The sequence below is a fragment of the Bacillus rossius genome, chromosome 1 (genome assembly GCF_032445375.1).
Source record: "Bacillus rossius redtenbacheri isolate Brsri chromosome 1, Brsri_v3, whole genome shotgun sequence".
Classification (NCBI taxonomy): Eukaryota; Metazoa; Arthropoda; class Insecta; order Phasmatodea; family Bacillidae; genus Bacillus; species Bacillus rossius.
In genome coordinates, this window is record NC_086330.1 from 117,723,284 (window position 1) to 117,748,929 (window position 25,646).

At 38.2% G+C, this 25,646-nt stretch overlaps 1 protein-coding gene across 8 annotated transcripts in view; it reads left to right on the forward strand.

The window, feature by feature from the left end:
• LOC134543053 (synaptic vesicle glycoprotein 2A-like) overlaps positions 1–25,646 on the forward strand; it is a 130,886-nt gene that overhangs the window by 54,541 nt on the left and 50,699 nt on the right. For 3 of the 8 annotated variants that reach the window (XM_063387782.1, XM_063387774.1, XM_063387792.1), the window contains exon 6: positions 20,592–20,833. In XM_063387782.1, the coding sequence (XP_063243852.1) occupies positions 20,592–20,833 (242 nt within the window). Of the gene's footprint in view, positions 1–2,112; positions 3,032–20,591; positions 20,838–25,646 lie in introns of those variants that run through there. The other 5 variants (XM_063387827.1, XM_063387820.1, XM_063387854.1 and 2 more) reach the window with 4 other exon arrangements.

Below are 25,646 nucleotides of genomic sequence, written 5' to 3' on the forward strand. Positions count from 1 at the left end.
CTGACCATTACATTTAACTTTTATTATTTTAATTCATCTGTTTACGTACCTAATCAACTACACGCAACCTATATAATAGACAATTGTTTAGTATAGCAACGGCGCCCAATTAACTACAATAATATTTAATCAGCTATACTACACACACAGAGAAAGTGACAACACTACGAGAGGCATATGCATAGTGGTAGGTGTATCTATATAATACTGCAGAGACACCACATATACATAAATACTACATACAGAAAAAGAGTCGTCCTAACTGTGGAGCTGTGCAAGACTCAACAGTATAGTACTTGACGTATACACAATTTCAAGTGTAATAACGTGGCATCTCCGAGTAAAACAAAGTTCGTGCAAACGGATCGCTTCGGCAGATCGCAAAGAAACTGGTCAATGTTGTCGCTGGAGGTGTTTCAGCACGTTGAACAACATTCGAAGCCGTGAAATATACTCTTTGAACATTCTCCAGATGCACCGCCAAATGCACAACAATAGGATGACGTTCGTGAATAGGGAATGCGAATATACGCCAAATCGCTTCATTGCAGTTCACATACCGACCAACTTGATAGCACGCAATTTCATCGTTGGTATTGGAGGTTTATACGCCAAAAATCGCCATATCGCTACCTTTCGTCACATATTTGCAGATGTATTTTATGGACTTTACTGAATTGCAATACTCAACGTTACAATGTGTCTTGAACGTTTTGTAAATAAGTGGCGAATATGGAACAATCCAACTGTTGTCGACCACGAAATCCATTCTTTTCACTTTAGTTGTGATAGTTCGACCGTTATCATCGGGTGATCGACGCCGATACAGTGGATAACCATCGTTGTCAGTGACGGTCTCCGCCGTTAATTTCCGTGGATATTGTTTGGAACACGCCGTCGACGATGCAAGGTGATTGGGGATTGATGGCGCCACACGGTCCATGAATCATATTTATAAATACATCATGTAGGTCTGGATCGGCCTCGTGATCGGGAATCTTGGCACATATGATATCATCTATTTGTTCTTTTTGAATTCTTTCCACTAACCAAATAAGAATGTGTGCGTGCGGCACGCCTCGTTTTTGCCATTCCATTAAATACATCCAGCCTCGAGTATCTCCAAAGACGCGTTGTTTAACAATGTAGTTCATCAGGGACCGTATTTTTTGCCTGAATACATGTGCTGTGATGTCGTGACGATCACTTCATGTTTGTCCGGGAAGCAGCACTTAAACAATTTCTATCCATTTTGGATTACAGGTAAAAGTAATAAAGAGATCTGGCCGAACGTAATGACAAACATATGTCATTGCATCTTGCGCATATTCATGCATATGACGCGGACTACCTATGTATGTCGCCAGGCAGAATAGTTAATCGACCAATATTAGCTACACTTCCTTCAGTACATACTAACTGCATCACGTAAATGGATATACTCCTCAGAACGCAGTTTGGTTTGGTTCAACCGAATGAAATTTAAAAGCTCCGTTTCTATTTTGACGTACGTGTCGACGCAATACTGCTGAAGCAATCGACGAAACCGCAGCAAATAGTTGTCAGCATTTTGACGAATCATCAAACGATATGCGTAATAATTCATCGAGCTAACCTTCTTGGTAGTTTCTTCACCTGACAGTAGAATTAGTATTTTGTATATAAAACTAACATTCATATTTTTAGCATAATTATAAAGAGGTGAAAATAAATGACTTTAAATAGGTTGCCAGTCATTTGTCCAATTTTCTCTAAACAAACAGCCCCTAATCTTTAAGTCTGTTCTTACGACTTTCTATTTCCTGGTAATAAGCACTATATTTGGTCTTTTATTGGAAACCAAAACTAAACACTGTAAAATGTATGTCATGTTGAAATCAAAACTATGATATTGATACTCACCATTCAACGGATTTTTCATTTTGATATTAAATTAATATCCATCTTCTCCTTGCCAAAACATCAGCGGGTATTGCAACGTATCATGTGAACGATGCGTTTCAGATATTTGTTGCAGTTGCCCAGTATCGCGTCTTTCCAAGTTTTCACCAACAATCAGGATGGCAACTTCATCTATTGTTGGAGCGTTAAATGTGCGTTCGTGTGTTCCAGATGGTCGTTTATCCGCTCTGATCACGACTTTGTAGTCATCATTTGGCATGCGCTCCAAAGCACTCTTAAACAGCCTGACCAACGCGTGATGTTCATGAAGTAGTTGCTGCAGATCTTGAAGAATTGCTCTTTTCATTGCTGCATTGATCTCTTGACGTCGATCAAGTTGTTCCTACATGTTGCCCATGAAGTATATTTGTAAAAATTTATGCTGTGCATTTTCGAGAGGTTGCAATGATCCAATTCGATGGTGAATCTGTCCTTGTATCTACGAAATCAAAAGCAAAGTCAGTATTGCTGATTTATAATCACTTTTTTTTAGAATTAGCATACATCCCTACTAATATTATAAATGTGAATGTAAGTTTGTTTGGTACACTTTCACGCGAAAACTACTTAACCGATCATCATGAAACTTTGTACACATTTTCTTGGAGGTATTAAAAAAACATAGGATACATTTTATTGAAAAAAAAAAACAATATTTGTTTTCCAAAAAAAAATTGATATTTGTATTGTAGACGTTTGTATGATCGTCTGACTGCGAGTTTGAGTAATTTGAATGACATTTAACGTCATCTGGTGTTTTAATAAGTAAATTAAATAATTCGCTAATTTAATAATATAATACCGGCGGTCAATTTACTATTCAATTTTATTTTTATATCACCGCCAAGCAATACTTAAACTTTTTAAATTTTTAAGATTAGGTGTCTATTTTATTCGGTGATTGTTGTTTGTACATTGATGCTGAAGGTTATATTTTACTTTCAAGAGAATTTTGTAATTTAGTGAAAATGATGTGGATCTAATTAATCAACTTTTTTGAACTTTTTAAAATGTTAGGATTAAAAAGGATTTTTTTTTGTAATAGTGAAACATATTTCAATAAAGCATGTTTTCATTTTTTTAAGCTAAATCGGATGTTAGAATTTTTAAATACTGATGATTCCAGTCACGCAATAAAAAAAAGAATTAGATACCATATTTTATTTTATTTGAAATGATCTTTGATGCTTACGGACATAACGAGAGTGAAGCCGCGGGTAAAAGCTAGTAATACATAAGAATAAGTAAAGTATATTATTATTCTACTGTATTGTATGTAAGAACAAAAATAAATACATAACTTGAATGTCGGATTAAATCCTCGTTCTTCTATACCTAATGTCTGCCCTAAATGAGGTCATTTGGAAACAACTATTGTATTTTTGAGTGTTTGCTAGAAAATGTCGTGATTCGGGTGTTTCGCCACGAAGCAATGAATGCAATGGCTCAGGTGGCGGAGTCAATAATGGCAATTTCACTTTCCCACTAAGGCAGCACAATCCTGGCGTTTCTCCGGAAAACTTCAATGCGCCACAAAACTCGCAAACAACGTCCATTGGCCCAATGCGAACGCTAGTATGCAAGCAGTTATCAGTGCTGCAATCGTATCGAAACGCTGCTCGATTCAAATCAGTACTTGATAAATTTCTTCTTGTGCGTCGAAAATTATCTAGTCGTTGATCTCTGAGGTTTGCTCGACGATTTCGCATTGCCAACCGAGCCGTTTCACGGGCTGCCTCGCTTTGCTCTTGTGATTGAGAAGCACGAAGTCGAGCCACACTAACGCGGCGCTCTCCACGTGCAATTTATTGTTCTTCCTCAGTCCTTTCATTCGCAATGTTTCGAATCCTAGTTGCATTACGGCCTTGTCGGGAAAGATTTGATCGTCTTGGTCGCGGCGTGGTATTGTTAATGATAATATCGGCACGATAAGCCAATTGAAATTCGAAAAAAAAAAAAAAAAAAAAAAAAATACACATCAACCGGTCAACTTTGAGATTTTACATTGTCAAATTTTCTACCATACTTAACCATAGACAACATTACGTTGAGCTGTCAGTTGTGTTTTGTTAATTGTCAAATTTTCAACCATACTTAACCATAGACAACATTACGTTTAGCTGTCAGTTGTGTTTTGTTATTCCATGTCAGTTGCGTTTTGCTATACCATTTTTTAACAAATGAGCGGCTAGACATGTTTTGACTGATAAATTTTTCGTTTTGCTTTCAGTTGCGTTTTGTTATACCACTTTTTTTACACGCTTTATATTAGCTTCACCTGTATGTTTGTTTGTTTGTATGTTTGTAACCGACTCCTTTGGGTGCGATTTTGACCCACTTTAAACGGCCAGATTTCATTCAAACTTTGTAGATTTATCGATGGCCGATGGCAATACACTAATTTGATAAGATTATTCCATTATTAAATTTTCAAAATAAGATTTTCGTCCATTTATATAATTTCACAATATTTAGTAGGCTTTGTTTATATCGCGCCAAAGACAAACTGAAAGAAAAGAGTTCGCACATTGTAAAGAAAACCATTTCGCTTATGTACGAACTCTTTTCTTTCAGTTTGTCTTTGGCGCGATATAAACAAAGTCTACTAAGTATTGTGACATTTAATTAAATAAAAAGTGACATTTAATTAAATGAAAAGTAAGAGTGGGTAATGATTATTGTGAACAATATACTTTCTTGATTTTATATTTTTTAGTTTGGTTTTCTATATAAAGCGTGTTTTTTTAGTTTTTAAAAACTATTATTAATTATTTTTTTCCCCGGGAACAGGATCAAAAATATCCTATGCCCGTCTCCTGGTTCTAAGCTACCACCCTACCAATTTTCAGCCAAATCTGTTCAGCCGTTCTTGAGTTATAAATAGTGTAACTAACACGACTTTCTTTTATATACAGGTATATAGATTTCCGTACGATTTACACTATCAAATTCGCTATAATTCATTATAATTCATTGTAAAACAATGAATTATTGTATAAATCCTCAACTTCATCTAAACCTTTGGTTGAAACAATTCTGATGAAACGAATTATTACCGTAAAAACATGGGTTGATTTTAAATAAAAATCTCAGAACTTTCTTAGAATCGAATTAGATTGAGGTTTATTTTAAACTATCTTAAACCTTGGTGCAAATAACATTTTTTTACGACCACGTAATTAGTTTAAGGGATGAAAAATAGTGTTTGATGGTCAAAAAAATTAAATAATTACCTTACTTGGCATATCATATTAAATTCTTTATAAGCTATTCAATGCTGCGTTCTCAACTATTCAATGCTGTGTTCTAAACTATTCAATGCTGATTTCTATACTATTCAATGCTGCATTCTAAACTATTCTATGCTGCGTTCTAAACTATTCAATGGACGTGGAGTTAAAAATATTCTTAATTTTTTTGCAGCATTGAAATTGAGCAAATATTTAATCAAACCTTTTGTAATATTGGAGAACATAAATATAATATGTACATTAAGTTCTTAAAATTCCACATTTTAAAGAAATTGCCAAAATATTCCCAGAATAAATATGCACTTCGAAATCTACCTACGCCTGTAGGCTGTGCCAAAAGAGATTTTTTTAATCTAGTTTTTTAAGCATTATTATTTTTTACTGAGTGATATTGATCAATATAAATTTTATAAAAAATTTTAAGTAATATACGCTCAGAAAAACCAAATTAGTTAATATTTGGTGGCTATGATTCATTATATTTTTCTCTAAGCAAGCAAAATATCTTCTGGAATATTTAAAAAAAATTAAAATAAAATATGTATCCTGGAGGCTTTAAAATATGTTCTGCACATTAGTATAATGTTGCGAGCTATATGGGAAGAACTAAGTTCGTAAGGAATATCCCAATTAAGTTTTATTACAGTTTTATTAATTACTGATATTTACATTACTAATAAATAATTGTACTTAAAAAAATGTCCGATCACCAATCACTGACACTTAAAATTTTTTATTAGCAAGTCACTCAATGTCAAGATCCACAGTTCGCACTCATCACTGGAGCTAGGCTTAACAGTGGTTCGCCCCTTAACTCGCGCCTGACCACTCACACAGTCTCGCGCCACTCAGTCGCACTCTCTCAATCCCGTCGCTCCGCGTCGCGCCACTCTCGAGAGGGTCTCTCACCCTCTTCACCGATGTCGCACTTCCCTTCACTCGCGGAACTCTCCAAACTCTCGGAACTCACTCGGATCTGTCGCGGAACTCCCGCGGGGACCGGCGTCACTGCTTAAGTACCTGTGGCGCCCTTTTCGAACTGACGAGTGCGGCTGTTACGAGTCGCGTCATCTCGGGCCGACCCGACGACTGAAACTCGAGAATGGCGACGCTTATTCACGCCATTTTACGCGGCGGCCTCTGTAAGCCCGAAATTCCCAGGCCGCTAAAGATGATAATAGTCCGTGGTTGACGATGCCTGAGGAGGGGGTGGGGGGGTGGGGGGTTAGCGAGGACCTGAGGACCCTTGTAATCCGGCCTGGCACGCGTGGCATGCATTACTTCTGATGAACGGCGCGTGACGTCAGTGGCCGTGCGGGGCCGCCAGCCAGCTCCGAACCTGGCGCGCATCGCGGTCATGTCTCTCGCTTTCGTAACAATAATAAGTTAGGACACACATAATCTGGCCAATGTCCTACTTGGATGCAATGAAATAGACTGGCCACGCTCATGTCACGCGTCGCACTGAGAAAGTACTCGAGTTTCTAGACGTGCTTGGGTCGCGGGTCGCGTGTAGCTTCTAAAGCGATGGCGACTTGCCCGTGCCAGTCGCAATCTGCTGAGCGACGCCTCTGCTCCTATCGACACGCGCCCCGCGACACGCCTAGCGCTGCTCGTGGAGAGCGACGTGACGTGAAATTTCCGCTGTCACGTGTTGTGGCCTGGCCCTGCGACTTCAGTTAAAGACGCAACCGCTACACGCGACATGGCTGTCCCCGCGACAGTAAATATTCCCCATCACCAACGAGATGGATGCATTGCATGCGCGGGCTCGCGGAAATTTCAGCGACTACAGCACCGACATCTCTGCAAGAGGGGGGTCGTTTGCTAGTTGCAGCGTGCGAGAAGAATGTCTTGTGATACTTTCACTTTCTGTCCTGTTTCTCCTCGTCTGGTTGGGTTTTGAGCATATGTACTGAATAGTGAGTTGTACTTGACTGTAGTCTGTCTCACTATTAACTACAATACAGAGCGATTGGCGCCCACAATTGTCAGACTAATACTACCCAGCTTGTTTACATTAACATTAGTATTTCGTATACTATCGATATTAATGATATGTTTTAGTAGATATTTATTTTTTACTATTTTTAAGGCCATAAAATAATGAATTTTGAAATTACATAGACAGTTCATATATACTAATATTATAAAGCTGAAGAGTTTGTTTGTTTGTTTGAACGCGCTAATCGCAGGAACCACTGGTCCGATTTGAAAAATTATTTCAGTGTTGGATAGTACATTTATCGAGGAAGGCTATAGGCTATATTATATTATCAATAACATTAGGGATCATTACTAAAAGTCCAATTTAGTTTCAAATGCGTTGCAGGGGGTTAGATACAACATGCAGTACACGTATGAAGTGTGTGTTGACAATGCCGCAGGCAATAGAAGTTTATTTCCTATTGCTTATTGACATTGTTGTCACGCACTAAATGCTTTATCATTCTTAATTTTCCCATACAAGTAAAAAACACCTGTGTGATATTAACAAGAAGCAATCAGTACCCTCATAAAAGTTCAATTAGTAAGGTAAAAGCACCTATTATGAGACCTTTCCTAATATGAGACCCTACACTTTCTCAGCCGGGAGCTCCTCAACTCTAGCGGACAATACACTAACTCGGTGTAGGGAACGTTTTATTGCGTGTGTATTGTTTTCATTAGCGAGCGAATGTGCAGACAAGCGTGGTTACCGATTTTGTGTTTTACGAGCTATCGAGTTTTCCACCGAGATAACAGAAACGGCTTACATATAAATCAAGGTAAGGTTACTTGTTATAACATTCATACATGCTGATTGCTATATAGATGAGTGGTTATGTGCATGCTAGTGAGATTGTGTTTCGTGCACTTTTTGTATCTGCAACACAAAGACTTTTGTTGCGTATTGATGGCTCCTATTATGAGACCTACAGAGTACCCTTTTATGGGATACTATCTCATATTAGGAACCGGGTCTCATATTAAGAGCTTCCTGCTAAATAAAGTGTTATGCATTTAAACATGAGAGTATCATTTAACTATCGCCTTGTTACAACAGAATGATGATTTATTATGTTATAATGTAATTAAATTGCTTCATATCTAATGTATAGCAATATAATTCTCTTTATTAACAAACTGTAATGACATATTTCATAAGTAATGCTGGACTTAGGATATTAATTCATAGGCATAGATTAACAGTTTTCTTTGCTTAAAATGACATTGAATTTAACTTTATTATTACCTTTCATATTAATGTTTTGCTTTTAGAGGGATCCTAGCCGAAATCCGAAAAGGAAGAAATGGACAAGGAGCAGATGATCCTAGCTGTCAAAGCTGTACAAACAGGTACTATGGGTTACAAGTCAGCAGCGAAACATTTTGGGGTACCAAAAAGCACAGCGGAAAGGTATATGAAAAATACTGAATTGCGTACTGATGATTTGGTAAATGTGCCATTAGGAAGAAGGCCTACATTAAGTTGTAAACTAGAAAATGAACTCGTACCGTACTGCATTGAGATGGATAAAAGGTTTTATGGGTTGAGGAAATGTGATATTAAAAGGATGGCCTTCCAACTAGCCATTGCTAATGGTATCAAACACCCATTCTCAGAAAAAATAAATCAGCTGGTAAGAAGTGAATGGGGTCTTTCTTAAAGCGTCATCCACAGTTGTCATTAAGAGTTCCCCAAGGCATTTTTCACGCCAGAGTAAAAGGTTTCAGTCCTGAAAATGTGAAAACATTTTTTGAGCTCTATGTAACTGAATTTGACAAAATTAAAGGCCGTCCTCACAGGTTGTACAATGTTGACGAGACTGGGGTAACTGTGGTACAGCACAGAGCTGAGAAGGTAATATCCCTGAAAGGAAAACGAGAAGTAGCTGCACTGACATCAGCTGAGAGAGGGTCACTCATAACAGTCGTTACTTGCATGAATGCAGTTGGTTCTTTTGTCCCTCCATTGATAGTGTGGCCAAGGAATAATATGAAAATAGAACTCATGGATGGGGCACCAGCTGGTTATATTTGGGGATGCCACCCTTCTGGATGGATTCAGGGGGATTTGTTCACAAAGTGGTTTGATCATTTTTTGAATATACAAAGCCACCACTTGAAGACCCTGTTCTTATTCTCGATGGCCACTACTCACACACCAGAAATGTTGATGTGATACGATTGGCTAGAGAGAACCACGTATCAATCTTTTGTATCCCTCCTCACAGTTCACACAAAATTCAGCCACTGGATGTAGGCTTCATGAAACCACTGAAAACCTATTATGCCTCAGAAATACAGGCTTCTTTAAGAAACAACCCTTACCGTATTGTAACACCACTCTTGGTTGCAAAGTTGTTCAGTGCAGCATATCAACGAGCTGCAACAATGGAAATAGCAGTCAATGCATTCCGCTAAACAGGATTTTACCCATTCAACAGTGATGGGTTTCGTGATTGTGACTTTGTAATTCACAGTTGTCACGAAATTCCTGATAGATATGTTCATACCAGTGCAACTATCATCGCCACTTCGAATGACACATAAACTGGTGCAGGACCATCTAATTCTCACCCTGTTCTGCCTATGGATCACCCACATTTTTTTGGCACAGGGCCTTCTGATGCTAGTCCTGCTCAAACAATGGACATCACACCTATCTCTCCTAAAGACATTAAGCCAATTCCTAGTCTTTCAGCAAATTTATAAAGCCGAAGATGTGGCAAAGCATCTGTAATAACCTCATCGCCTTACAAATCCGATCTCCTGAAGAGTTTGGAAAGAGCTACAACAGCAAAAAATAAAAAAAAGAAGCTGCAGGGAAATGTCATAAAACCCTGACAAAAACCTTCTGCCAACACACAAAAGTCAAGATCACGATGTTGTACAAGAAGATTAATGGAACAATCCAGCAGCGACGAGTCGGATGATGATTTCGACATCTTATCAGATAGCTCTGGTGAAGAAGACAACTATGCTGAATGCCTCTTCTGTGGATGCATATTTTCAGATGACAAACATGGCGAACAGTGGATACAGTGTACTGTCTGCTGTCGTTGGGCTCATGAACATTGTGGTGCCACTGACAGTCACTTTGTGTGTCCTCATTGCCAAAAGAGGATAAAGAAATAATGTGTCCCATATTAGGAACCCTTTTTTTTCCTTTGGAAAAGTGCAGTGTCATCCGTTTTTTGCAGAGGACATAAATTTATTATTTTTAAACAATATGTATGTATTGCATTTTATAGTTAAACATATCAAGTAATTTATCATACGTTAAATGTTAATTTATGTTCACTTAATAAAAATATATGAATTTTATTTAAAAGGGGTCCCATAATAGGTGCCTTTACCTTATTTAAATACTTTTTAACACTTTAAATCGCAAACATAATATTTAATTTTTTTCCTCTCTCTGTGTTTAATTTGTTTTTTTCTTTTACTAGACTTATTTTTATTATTTTTAATTAATTTTCATTTTTCGGACCATCAATAATTTTCCTTTCCCGTTACAATTCTGACAAGTCCTTGTCAGAATTGTAACGGGAGAGGAAAATTATTCATGGTCCGAAAAATGTATATTAATTAAAATTAATGAAAATAATTCTAGTAAAAGAAAAAAAGACAAATTAAACACAGAGAGGGGGAAAAAAACAATAGTTTAGGTTTGCGATTTAAAGTGATAAAAAGTATTTAAATACTAATTGAACTCTTATGAGGGTACTTCTTGCTTCGTTGTTAATATCACACGGGTGTTTTTTCTTGTATGGGAAAATTAAGAATGATAAAGCATCTAGTGCGTGGCAACAATGTTAATAGGCAGTATAAAATAAACTTCTAGCGCCTGCGGCATTGTCAACACACACTTCGTACGTGTACTGCATGTTGTATCTAACCCCCTCCAACGCATTTGATTCTAAATTGGACTTTTAGTAATGATCCCTAATGTTATTGATAATATAATATAGCCTATAGCCTTCCTCGATAAATGTACTATCCAACACTGAAAGAATTTTTTAAATCGGACCAGTGGTTCCTGAGATTAGCGCGTTCAAACAAACAAACAAACTCTTCAGCTTTATAATATTAGTATGTATATATATATATATATATATATATATAAATCCTTGTCAGAACTGTAACGGAAGAGGAAAATTATCGATGGTCCGTAAAATGAAAATTAATTAAAAATAATAAAAATAAGTCTAGTAAAAGAAAAAAAAACAAATTAAACACAGAGAGAGGAAAAAATTAATAGTTTAGGTTTGCGATTTAAAGTGATAAAAAGTATTTAAATACTAATTCAACTCTTATGAGGGTACTTCTTGCTTCGTTGTTAATATCACACGGGTGTTTTTTACTTGTATGGGAAAATTAAGAATTATAAAGCATCTAGTGCGTGGCAACAATGTTAATAGGCAATAGGAAATAAACTTCTAGTGCCTGCGGCATTGTCAACACACACTTCATATGTGTACTGCATGTTGTATCTAACCCCCTCCAACGCATTTGATTCTAAATTGGACTTTTAGTAATGATCCCTAATGTTATTGATAATATAATATAGCCTATAGCCTTCCTCGATAAATGTACTATCCAACACTGAAAGAATTTTTCAAATCGGACCAGTGGTTCCTGAGATTAGCGCGTTCAAACAAACAAACAAACTCTTCAGCTTTATAATATAAGTATGTATATATATATATATATTGACATTGTTGCCACGCACTAAATGCTTTATCATTCTTAATTTTCCCATACAAGTAAAAAACACCCGTGTGATATTAACAACGAAGCAAGAAGTACCCTCATAAGAGTTCAATTAGTATTTAAATACTTTTTATCACTTTAAATCGCAGACCTAAACTATTGTTTTTTTCCCGCTCTCTGTGTTTAATTTGTCTTTTTTTCTTTTACTAGAATTATTTTCATTAATTTTAATTAATATTCATTTTTTGGACCATGAATAATTTTCCTCTCCCGTTACAATTCTGACAAGGTCTTGTATATATATATATATATATATATATATATATATATATATATATATATACTAGCATTTCTGGTGTTATACCTATGTGTGAATATCTAAAAAAAAAAAATTTAATTGTTTTTTCTTCTTCTTTTTCTTAAGAATGAATAAAAAGTTTCTAGAACGTATTCATTTATGGCAGTCAGGACTTTAAGTTTTTTGAATTTTGGTCTGCAGTTAGATGATTTTTTTATCTTTTGTTATTATTCTAATAGCTTTTTTTTTTTCAATGTTATATGGCAGAAAGAGTAGAGCTATGGATACTGTGACATCATGCATTGATGGGAAGGTTATTGTTGAATAACAAAAATTTAGATAATATAATTTTTATTTTTTTCCATACACAACACATTGCAGGTACAATTTTACAGGTTACAGCTGTACCACCTCTAGTATTGCTGCCGACCATCCAACAAATGAGCACACTAAGCGTACTTCGCTACGGCAGTCTACATGCAGATCACTCTTGCGCCGCTCATTATACATGCCCCTCCTTGAGGGTACGCCACTGCCGCGCGATGCCCGTTGCCATGGAGACGCAGAAGGCATGAACATGCAAAATCCTGTTCTCATGCAGACAAAGTACCCACTGTTGCCTGGTTTTAACATCCAATGGGATCTAATTTTCTGAAAATGTCATCCTGCGTAACATAAGGAACATTACTGTGAAGTTTCAAGTCTGTAAAATATATATACTTGAAAAAAGGGCAATTTTTGATATTTAAAGTACTTGCAAAATTTCAACGGTGATGAGGACTGCACTAACAATGAAATAGCCGTTGCCATAGAGACGAATGAAGCATCAACAAAGCAACAGCCGTTGCCATGGTGATTTCCTACCAAAAACTGGAAATAAAAAAAAAATTAGGGGTGGACTACCCCTAACATTTAGGGGGATGAAAAATAGATGTTGGCCGATTCTCATAGATACCGGATAAGCACAAAAAATTTCATCAAAATCGGTCAAGCCGTTTCGGAGGAGTATGGCAACGAAAACTGTGACACGAGAATTTTATATATTAGATATATATATATATATATATATATATATATATATATGTGTGTGTGTGTGTGTGTGTGTGTGTGTGTGTGTGTGTAAAAGCGAAATACCACTCACTGACTCACTCATCACGAGATCTCTAAAACTATACACCCGAATGACTTGAAATTTAGCATAGTTACTCATTTTGTGATGTAGACGCTCACTAAGAACGGATTCTGCGGAAATCCAATCCCAAAGGGAGTTTCGGGGGCGTAATATATCAAAATTTCCATTTTTTGGTAGGAAATCACCATGGAAACGGCCGTTGCTTTGTTGATGCTGCATTCGTCTCTATGGCAACGACTATTTCATTGTTAGTGCAGCCCTCATCACCGTTGAAATTTTGCGGGTACTTTAAATATAAAAAATTGCCCTTTTTTTCAAGTATATATATTTTACAGACTTGAAACTTCACAGTAATGTTCCTTATGTTACGCAGGATGACATTTTCCGAAAATTAGATCTCATGGGTGGTTAAAACCAGGCAACAGTGAGTAATTTGTCTGCATGAGAATAGTATTTTGCATTGTTCATGCCTTCTGCGTCTCCATGGCAACGGGCATCATGCGGCAGTGGCGTACCCACAAGGAGGGGCATGTATAATGAGCGGCGCAAGAGTGATCTGCCGGTAGACTGCCGTAGCGAAGTACGGGTACATCAGTTGTACGTTACGTGCACGAGTCGGGAAACCATCGGTGCTATTCATTTTCTATCCGGTACATTATACAGCATTGTAATAAATTTTCACTGAATTTTTTTTATTTAACATTACTGTAAATGGGAGATGTGGCTTATTTTTTTCCCATTAGTATAGCCGTGCGAAACCGGGTCGGGCAGCTAGTAATGAAATAAATTTATCAATTCTATACACCTATTATTAATATTATTTTACAAGAGAAACTATTTATAACAGTCGGTCATTATTAACGACAAGGCATTTCATTAATTAATTGTTATGGCCGATCAGAGCACAAATATTTAATACTAAAGATATTTTTAAAAAATGTTTCACACAAATGGTTGAAACCAAGACGGCGTCTTTCTGATAAATATTCTTAGAAGAGAGAATTATTGAATACTATCAGATCATATTATGCTCTTGATTAACTACACCAAGAAACAGTACTTCCAAAAATCTAATTCCAAATTTTACTCTTAAAAATAATTGTTTTCTTCTATAGGTACTGTTCTATATTTAATTTTCGAATTATTGTGGCTTGTACACATCATACACAACACAACAACCACAGTCCATCTTGACTTGACAGTGGTACCAACAGAGGCTATGTACATGTACCATTCTAGGCAATTATTCCTACTACCATACATAACACTCCTTTCCCCTACATCAGGTTCCCACACTCTACTATACGCAATAACACACAGCACATGACACACAACCTCACATCACAAAGTCCTTAGTCCATGCTAGTTTCACTGATGCCCTGAGTGGCCTGTCTTCATCATACAACAGTCTCCACTTGGACTCTTCCCCTGATGCACCTGGGTGGGCTGAATCCTTTGAACTCAGTCTCCTCGTCCTGGACCGGAAGTGGTGGCAGCAGCCCTGGCGGACGTGACAACACTCGAGGCTGGCCGAAGTCTTTGACTCCAGCCTCCTCCCCACTGACTGGAAATGGCAATGCCTGTGCATTTCCCTTTTCAGAACTCCTTGTTGATTCCGGCTGATTTGCCCCCTTTTCACGTGCTTCCTGGGAACCCCTCGCATCTGGAGGGAAATCCCTCTCACGTTCCACCGTTGATGAATACCTCGTTCGCAGCTGGTCGACATGCCGTCGCAACCTTTCTCCTCCACTTGTTAACACAACATATGATACTGGCCCCGTTACCGCCACAACGGTGGCAGCTAACCATTTTTGTCCTCGTCCTGTATTCAGGGTATATACCAAATCGTTTAGCGCGAAACATGGTTTGGCAGTCAATTTCTTACTCTCCCCCTGCTTGTCCGTCATCTTCTGTACAAAGTCGGTGTGAATGCTATCCAAGCACGTCCGCAGACGCCTACCCATAAGTAGTTCCACCGGGCTGGATCCTGCTGTGGAACAGGGCGTTACGTGTTGAGCAGTCTTGCTATTCGTTGGTGCAGGTCACTACCCTCTATTCATTTAAGCATCTCCTTGGTGGTCAGAACCATTCTCTCTGCCTGACCATTCGAGGATGGGTGGTACAGTGCTACTGTGACCAACCGAATGCCATTATTGCTGGCAAAGGACTTAAATGCTCCTGACGTAAATGCAGTGCCATTGTCACTGACCAGCATATCTGGAATTCCATGTGTGGAAAATAGGATCAATAATGCTGTAATGACACTCCTCGCATCCGCGAAAGAGACCGGTACGACCTCGAGCCATTTGGAAAACGAATCAACAACGACCAGGAAAACCTGGCCATGCAGCGGACCAACAAAATCCAGGTGCAGGCGAGACCAAGGCTGCTTGACCCACTCCCATTGTTGGTTGGGTGCCTTGGATGGTGCGTAGTGTGATGTCTGGCATGTGTCACACTGCTGCACCTTGTGCTTCACATCTGCATCGAGACCAGGCCACCACACATAACTCCTAGCTAATTCCTTTGTATTAACCATGCCCTGATGACCCACATGCAAGGTTTTCAAAATCTCAGGTCGCCCGGCTGGCGGAATAACGACCCGGGAGCCCCACAAGAGGCACCCCCGGTGTACGGTCAGTGCATGTTGCCTCCTGACAAAGGGAACATATTCCTCCTCCTGTTTGTCATGCGGCTTTTCCGTCAAAGCCCAATGACAGACACCTGATAGGATCGGATCAGCTCGAGTCATCGCATCGATGTGACATGCGGTCAGAGGTGACGCATTTAATGCTTCGAGAAGTTTTACCTCCATCGGAGCCGGAACATCAGGGGTAGGCCGTGGGATACTGCTGAGTCCATCAGCATTTGCGATGCTGGAACCAGGCCTATAGCGCAGCTCAAAATCATAACCACTGAGGATGATACTCCAACAAAGCATGTGTGGCGAATTTATGTTTGGAGTTACCCGGTCTGTCGTAAATAATCCAATCAATGACTTGTGGTCTGTGTTGATCGCAAACCGCCGACCGTATAAGAAGTCATGGAATTTCTTGACTCCAGCAATGATACTCAGTTCCTCTTTATCAATCTGAGCATAATAGAGCTTGGTGGGAGTCATTGTATGGGAGTAAAAAGAAATAGGAATATCTTCACCCCGTGCGCTCGTCTGACTTAGAACAGCTCCCACTCCAAATTGAGATGTACCACACGTCAGAATTAGTGGTAGGTCAGGGTAATAATGAGCCAACAAGGAATCCGACGACAAGAGGCGCTTGGTCGCGGCAAAAGCTGCTTCATGTCACTGTATCCACTCCCACTTCGCTGAATTGCGCAATAGATCATGCAAGGGTTCCACCACATCAGCTTTATCTTTCAAGAAGGAATGATAAAAATTTAAGAGTCCAAGGTAGGCTTGTAGCTCTTCCTTCTTGGACGGAGTTTGTGCGTCGTGAATGGCACGAACCTTGTCCGTTGTGGGTTATAACCATGGAGCTAATATACAGTAATACATCTGGAGAGGACAAGGGAAGGCCAGCAAAGGATGCGAGGTGAAGCCGGGTATCGGCGTTTGTTCCCTGCTTCCTACGCTGGAAGAAAACGAAAACGAGCCAAACTTGTCTCGCGCGGCCGTAAAATCCTCCAAACTAAACTCGCAACAGCTCCGAAACTAACAAAACAATCAAACTGAAAATTTTACTGGATTATTTGTAAACATTCTTCCCCACACCGCTTTAATCTTTTTTTCGAAACATGAATACTTTCATTTTTAAAAATTAAATACCTATTTACTGCCAAATTTTTTTGTCAATACGCAGAGTAAATTTCAACATCGAGGAAAAATTTTTGTTTGCAACTATAGGTGGGGGACACCTGCGTATGAAATTAGGAAGAAGCTTCAAATTTTATTTATTTACCACTCTTGACGCATTCAACCCCATACTTTTATTTTTACAGAGAGTTGAAGTGGGAATAATATTTCAGTGGGTAACACTACCGACATATGTCTTCGTAACGCACTTCTTTTTGTTATTATACTTCTCAAATTTTATAATTTCATACACAACGTTTATAAAAAACTAATTCTTACTTACTTCATTTAATCTATTACAAATCTCTTGTAATATACGTGTATTAGTAGAAGTTAGAAGTTTTTTCAATATCATGTTCATCTTCCAGTCTACTTACTCAACCAACGTAACATGCAAACCTTAGCTAAACACTGGTAGAAAATTGTTTGTAATAACTGTAATGCTATGCATATACTGACAATGTAAGAAACTTTCAATTTTATTAATTGTTTGCATAAGAATTAATAATTTTAAAAAATCATAGAATAGGCCTTTGTAGACTGAAAACCTTTCACGTAGTTTCAAGTAGCGTACATAAAAGTTTTTAAATATATATATTTACCAAATATTGTTGAATATATTTAACATTTTTATACATGTTACAACACACATATAATAACAAGCCTATATAGGATATAAAAAGACAGACGCCAAATTTTAGCATTTTGTATTTCTTTTCTCTGTGTGAATAAAATAACAGTTCTTAACGTAGTTGCTAATACATACTGTACTATATTTCTAAAAAAAATACGAAAACCCCTGACATCGTCACCATAACAATGATAAATTTGCAAAATAATTAAGGCACGTCTTTTAATGCTACGAAGCACACTTTTAAGAGAAATGTTTTAAACTTATGTTGGGATTTATCTAATATCTTAAAAGCATTGTGAAACCGTTCCTTTGAGGGAAACCTTAATATACCGAACACCATATCATCCTTTAATCGAGTTAGAGTTTCGCTTCTTAAGACCCATTTGTCTTCAAAATGCACTGTACACAATGCATGGTTCGGAGACGCAGTCCAATTTTTCCGCTTTGTCGCTTTTTCCCAGATCTGTCGTTGATCGTCACGTTTTGGAAATCTATGAAAAAAGTAAAGAATTATACTTACAACTGAAACAACTTCTCTTTGTTAAATAGTTTTCTTAGGTTTTTCGAAAAGTTCGAAGATTAGTTACTTCCGTTTAAAAAATTTGCCACTTTTTTCTGATGCTTCAAAAGTTTTGGGAATTAATTTAGTTAACAAATGAAAAAAAAAAAAAAAAATCTTTAATACATGTGAAAAGCAACGCCATCCGGCTTGGAATTCCATCGATTTGTACAGCATATGCGCTACAGGAAATCACCATTGTAGCCGCACACCAGCGCCACTCAAACCTCAAGGACAAGTGGGCTGGGGCTGCGTTTGCAGTAGAAATACGCTCTCTTCCTCTTTCTTTTCAACCCTTCTTCGCAACCGGCTGGCTTCGCTCTCGCCCTACACATGTCCACTCCAGATCTTCTTACATGCTCCTTGGTTATAACCCACATTGGTCCACTACGAACCCTAAGAACGTTATCTCTGGTACTCCAAACTGACACTTTTCTGGTTTAACATGAATCCCAGCTTCCTGGAAACCTGCAGTACCTGTCGTACATTGCTACGCAAATCTTCTGCTGATGCACCCCTTACCAAAACGTCGTCGAAATATGGAACCACTCCATCTAGGCCAGATAATAACCCTTCCATAAACCGCTGGAAAATTCCAGGGGCAACACGTACGCCGAAATGCAGCCGATTAACCTGAAAAGCACTCTTGTGTGTGATGATTGTCTGAGTCTTTGCAGCGTCTTCATCAACTACAAGCTGCTGAAATGCCTGTGCAAGATCGATCTTTGCAAAAGTGGTGCCCCCATTCAATTTGGTTAGCAGCTGGCACACAGGTGGAATGGGATACAAGTTCTGCTGTAATGCCTTGTTCAAGGTGCTCTTGTAGTCCCCATAAATTCTGACCTCCCTATCGTCCTTAATAACCATAACAATCGGTGTCGCCCACTCCGAATGCTTAACTGGTGTATACACAACCTGGGAGACTACCTTTTCTAACTCCTTTTCCACCCTTGGAAGGAGTGCAAATGGAACTGAACGAGGCTTAAGCTGTATAGGTCTGACTCCTGGGTCAAGCTGAAACAATATAGGTAGCCCCTTGAACTTACCCAAATTTTTGCTGAACACCTCTGGAAATTCCTTGATAACGTCGTTACATGCTTCTGAGATACATAACACACCAATAACTTCTATCCCCAAGGTGTGCATCCAATTTCTTCCAAGAAGGGAACGCTTCAATCCCTTAGCAATGATGAGGGGAAGTGTGCACTGTTGTAACCCATATTGTACATGGACATTGCAAGAGCCCATCGTCTCAATTTCATTATTACTGTAATTATGAAGTACATATGCTGCCTTACTGAGTGGGGTAGCCATTGGGAAATTAGTTTATAATCGATTACAAAATTTGTACCGAACAGAAAAACAAACAGACAAGAAAGCGAGTTAATAAAAAAAGTAGTAAAAAGAGAGTTTTAAGGTCCATCTACAACAGTCCGGACTTGTGGGTGATCCATGCCATTATCCAAAGTGAATGACGTCACATTGTTACACGGAAAACTGTTCTCTATACATTTGCGATGTCCGATGTCTGAATCCACGCACCAGAGCGCAAAACGCATATACAACGCCAACATGATTAGGTGTTTTTCGATTGTTTTTTCTGTTTTTATCATCGTAAATTAATGAATATTCAGCTTAGTTTCAAATGTTAATTTATTTTTTGTGAAAGCTGTGGGAGTGCATTAATATTTAGTTATTCATTAAGGCATAAGTAAATGCTAATAGGTAAATGAATTCTAATCACACAGCCAAAAATGAGTTCTTGGGTTCGGCCTTTGAAAAGCGCCGGTCGCAAACGGACAGCACTGATTAATATTTTGTCTTGGTCGTCTTGGTATTCAGCCCGTTATTTTCTGTTTACCTTTTTTCAAACGGGAACCGGATACAGCAAATATCATGCGTGTTGTTCTTCTTATATGCTACCAAAGGACAAAGATTGGGACAAAAAGTTCAAGTGCACCAATGTATTTGGACCAGGGAGATTATGACCATCGCCCACACCACCTATGACGTCAGAGGGCCACATGTACCAATCAGCGATCAGTGTCCGCTGGACACTATTTAGGACAACGTAATTGTAGACGGGCCTTAAAGATCATCAATTTACTTCATAAGCTACATTTAACTTTAACAATTGTTATCTTGCGATACGCAGATTTAAAATTATGAAAGAAGAGACGTAGCAACTAATTAACTGAATTGAGGTTTTTGTATCGTTTTCTTTGTGAACATTGGCATCGTTACTGTAACGGTGTTGTGTTTGCAGGCATTGCTTGGCTTGTGATCCCGCAGGACTGGGAGGTTGATCTTCCATGGTTAACTTTCAACTCGTGGAGAGTGTTTGTGGTCCTGTGCGCGGTGCCTGGCATCTTGGCGTGCTCCTTCGTGCTCCTTCTGTTGCCCGAGAGTCCTAGGTACCTCCTGGACCAAGGGGAACAGCAGGAAGCTCTACGTGTGATGAAGCGCATCTATTCCCAGAACACTAACGACAATCCAGTGAATTACCTTGTGAGTAAGTGTAAAAGTATTAAAAACCTTCATTTTTGGTGAAATTTAGTATTCTAAGGGTAAAAGTTACATTAGGCAAACTAAAATATTACATACAACTAAACATAATATTTATGACCCTCTTAACATGACTTTATTATATTGTTACAGATCTTAAATAAGATTGAAAGACAATGCAACCGATCGTTTACACTTCTGTGATATCTAATGATTAATTCCATTATTTAAGAAATCAAGGGTATAAGTTTTAAGAATTTTGTCTTCGAGTGTTTCAAAAACAATTTCTTTGATTTTGGATTTTTATATACAATTTTCCGACTACTTCAGTATAATTACTATCAACAAAAGTAGCTGCAAATGTCTTAACGCATTTGTACAATTATTTTTGTTTTTAACGGTCAACATTGTCATTAAACATTTATTTATCTTGTTTCCAATTTTTGCTTTACTCTAGATGATTACAAAAAAGTCGCTGGTCGATCATATGTTGTATTTTTGGTTGATGATTGTTTGTATCAGTTGCAATCAAAGGGGGAATTCAAATAGTAGTTTGAGGAACAGAAATAACCAAAATCCTCCCCTCTCCCCACACATAATCATAACTTATTCTAGGTCAAATTATATTTTCTGGATAAAATTAGAACAAACAGTTTCTGAATACGACCCCCCCCCCCCTTCCCCCCCAAGCAATATTTTACCTTCCGTATCACACCAATTTAAATTTTCGTCTAAATGTGCTTCCTTTTTGTCAAATGCGTGATCAGTGTGTATTGTGTTTCAATGCGTGTCCTTGTCTACTGTGTATCCTTTGTGTCCTGTGTGTGTCATGTGTGTCCAGTGTGTACTAGTAGTGTAAAATCGGGCTCTGGGGACAGGCTTCTAGACTGTAGATTGTGGATGGAGTCAATGACCGATTGCTCTGACGTCACGGCGGCCATTTTTAACTCAATATTCCTAAAAAAAATTTTTTCCATGTTTGCGGTAAAACTCCCATTTTGAGGGAACATTTCCCGTTTTAGTCCTCAAAATTGTCATCGGCTTCGAAATTCCTAAAAACGGCTTAAATTCCTTAGCGATTAGCCGCTCTAAGCCACACCTTAACAATTAGGATGCTATGGCCACCATATTGGATTATCACATCACCGTTGCAATTTCCGTTACGCCCGACATCTTGATAATCTGTAATTTTTATGCTAGAAAATTGGGAAAAATTTTGGAAATTCATAACAAAATGTATTTAATTAAATTTTAATAAAAATATTTATAAAACACTGTTGCACATATCGTTACGGTCGCCATCTTGCATTCTATAAATGTTGCGCATTTAGTTATGCCCACCATCTGAGATGTGTATGACATAATCGTGACACGTTTCGTTCCAGACACCATCTTCTATTTTAGATCGTTGCCATTTTCGTTACGGATGCCATCTTAAAAATCCGATAATTTTTATGCTAGAAATTTTGGTAAAAATTTAAAAGTTAAAAAAAAAATTAATTAATAAAATGTTAATAAAGTATTGCCAAAAAACGCTTTTATGTCCTCGGTTCGAACCCCGTGAGGTCAAAAATAAAAAATGACGATAGATCCTTCTTCCACAGAAGCCGCCGGCAGACTGACCCACCACTAATGCCAAGGTATATATATATATATATATATATATATATATATATTACATCAGCCTGTATGATGCAATTTCCGCCATATTTTTTTCGTCTGCTGGAGTCCACCATCTTGTTTTCGTCTGATAGAGTGCGCTACAATCATGTTAGTTTAATTTTGGTCCGCTAGAGTGCAATATTCATTTATTATTACTGAGGCGCCCGCTTTCATGGAATTTGGACGCCATCTAGGAAATTTGTATTTATTGACGAAGAAATTTGGGAAAAATTCCAAAGTTCATCAAAAAAATCACTCATTAATATAATGATTGATTCGATTGTCTTGGTCAAATACTTGATCAATAAATTAAATTAAAAAAACAGGTTCGAAAATAAAACACAAGTTCTTTTTACAAACATAATTGTATTACATAATTTCTATTCTACTACAGAAACACTTGTGAAAGTTAACAATCTAATAAACATTTAGTTCTGCATCGGCGTGAAATGACTAATTATCAGTTCCAATTGGTTTATACTAGACAGAAACCTGCCAGATCCTTTACTGACATAGCCTTCCTCTTCTTGACAAAGTTTCTGGACACCGTGTTAACAGACTGCTTCACATAGTCAGAACTGTAAATTACAGCAGCCCAAGTCTTGAAAGCACACTTCTTCACTTTGTCCTCGGACGGATACCGCTTAACATATACACAGTCCAACCACAAGTTATATTTCAAAGGACTGTTTTTTGCCACGTCATCAGTAAGCTGATTGATAATGTTCTGCCTGATGTCATCAAGAAAGTACTAATGTCTTTCGACTTATTAAACGTATTTAGATAATAGTAGTCTTTCAATGTTCCACGAAAGGCAGACTGTGACAAGTAGAACCCATTATCATTCACCTGTAATTCACCGAGTACAGTCTTGGGTTTAGTTTCATGTCCAGGCCTCATAACAATCGGTTGCTGAACATCTGTTTTTGTGCTTGTGCGCTCACGAGTCTCCAACCTAAACCGAGGAGTCGAAGAGTCTGCTGGTAGTTTAACAGTAAGCACACGGACTTTACCTTTACATTTTTTTTCGTATGCCGTCATAAACTGTCAATACGTGTAAACCAAACATGGCACTCATCGCAGCGAAACCGTACGAGTATAATTCTTTACACATTTGCTCCACTCATGTCTTTCGTGCATCATGGGAAAATGTGAACGACATATCACAGTAGCTGAAAGGATGCCTAGTTTACAGTGGCGTAGCCAGGATTTGTGTATGAGGGGTGTTAATAAGCATGGCCCCCCCCCCATATTAAAGCGGGGGGTCCGGGGGTCCTCCCCAGGGAAAATTTGGATTTTAAGGTGTAAAATAGTGCTATTTTAGCAGTTTTCGGTTCTTAAATTGAAATATTATAATGGTAAAAATTTTATTAATTTTAATATTAAATTTGTTTGAGTGATGAATAAGAAATCAATTAAATATTTGGTGCTAAGGAGGGGGGGGGGGGGTATAAACCCCTAAAAACCCCCCTGGCTACGCCCTTGCTAGTTGAAGAAGGCGAACCTTTCAGATCCGAACTAGATAATTATGTTACTGCAGTTGTACCAACTCCCAGTGTACTCTTAAGCGAATCGATTAATCGCTGTTGCAGAGAAACCTTTATTTTCTGTCGTACAGCACGACCTCTGCATGTCTTCATGTACGTTTTCATATTATATTTTCTGGCAAACTGCTTATGATATTTCTCACAGCCAATCATTTTGCGAGGAGGATTCTTAGCACATTCTCTCTTCTCGTGTCGTCGAGAATTGCTGTTGTTTGAGAAAATCTTGTCACAGTGACGGCATCGATACTCGATAGTTGTTGTCAAGCAATGACAACACAATGCACACGCCGAACACACAATGTAAACACCGAACACGCAATGTACACACAATGACCACGCAATGTACACACTGGACACGCAATGTACACGCACTGGACACGCAATGTACTCGCAATGACCACGCAATGTACGTACCAAACACGCAATTCACACAGTACACGCAGTACACACTGAACACGCAATGTACACGCAATGACCACGTAATGTACGCACCAAACACGTAATGTACGGACTGGACACACAATGTACACGCAATTACAACGCAATGACCACGCAGTTTACATGCCAAACACGCAATGTATGCACTGGACACGTAATGTATACGCAATGGACACGCAATAATAGCCACGCAAAGTACATGCAATGACCACGCAATGTACACGCAATGACAACACAATGACCACGCAGTATACAAACCAAACACGCAGAAGCGGATCCAGGGGGGGAGCACGGAGACACGTGCCCCCCCCCCCCCCTGAAGTTTAAAAGATGCACTGGATAAATTAGTGCATGAAATAAATTTTTATGAAATTTAATGATAATACGTTCTGTAGTTTACATTTTACGGTACTTATTCATTAGAGCCGCACATCGAAGTTACTTCTAATAATCGATAATCTCGATTCAAGGTAGTACGAGTAGTTCCAGCTAACGCCGCCAGGAATTTCTAGGAACTGTTGGGAACGGCCAAGAATGTTCTAGGATCCAGGCAGAAGGGATAGTATCTATAACCTAGGGCAGGTTATGTGGCTTAGTGAGTTACCATCTCACCCAACAGCATTATAGTATTTTTATTTATGCGTTAGTTTATATTTAGTGTTTTTAATTCAGTGCTGTTAAGATGAATAGTAAGAAAAAGAGGAGACAACTGGGCTTGTATTCCTTTTTTCTGCAAAAAATCGAAGGTAAGTGAATCCCAAAATTATATAGGGCTGTGTGCCTGTGTATGTACTTATTTTCATTGTGAGACTTTGCAATAACAATAATTACTATCTAAGTTCATACCCGCGAAACGTAATCACTATGATGAACGGAAAATTAATTCCAAAATACACAAGCCCCTCGAAGTAACGCGGTTTGATTAGCGCTGTTTTAAAGTAACGACGCCAATTAATTAGGGCATGATTTTAAGTAGCGCAACTATCGATTCAGAGAGCGCTGTTTCTCTTATGATAATTTTTATTTCTGTGCGCACAAAATAGCACAATCATGTGTGTAGTTAATACAATGCAACTAATAAATGTGACAAATTAACTAACAATATTTTGCTCTTTCCTTTATAGATATTCGCTTCCTTCATTTTCATTCCGTGTTCAGCCAATGTTTAT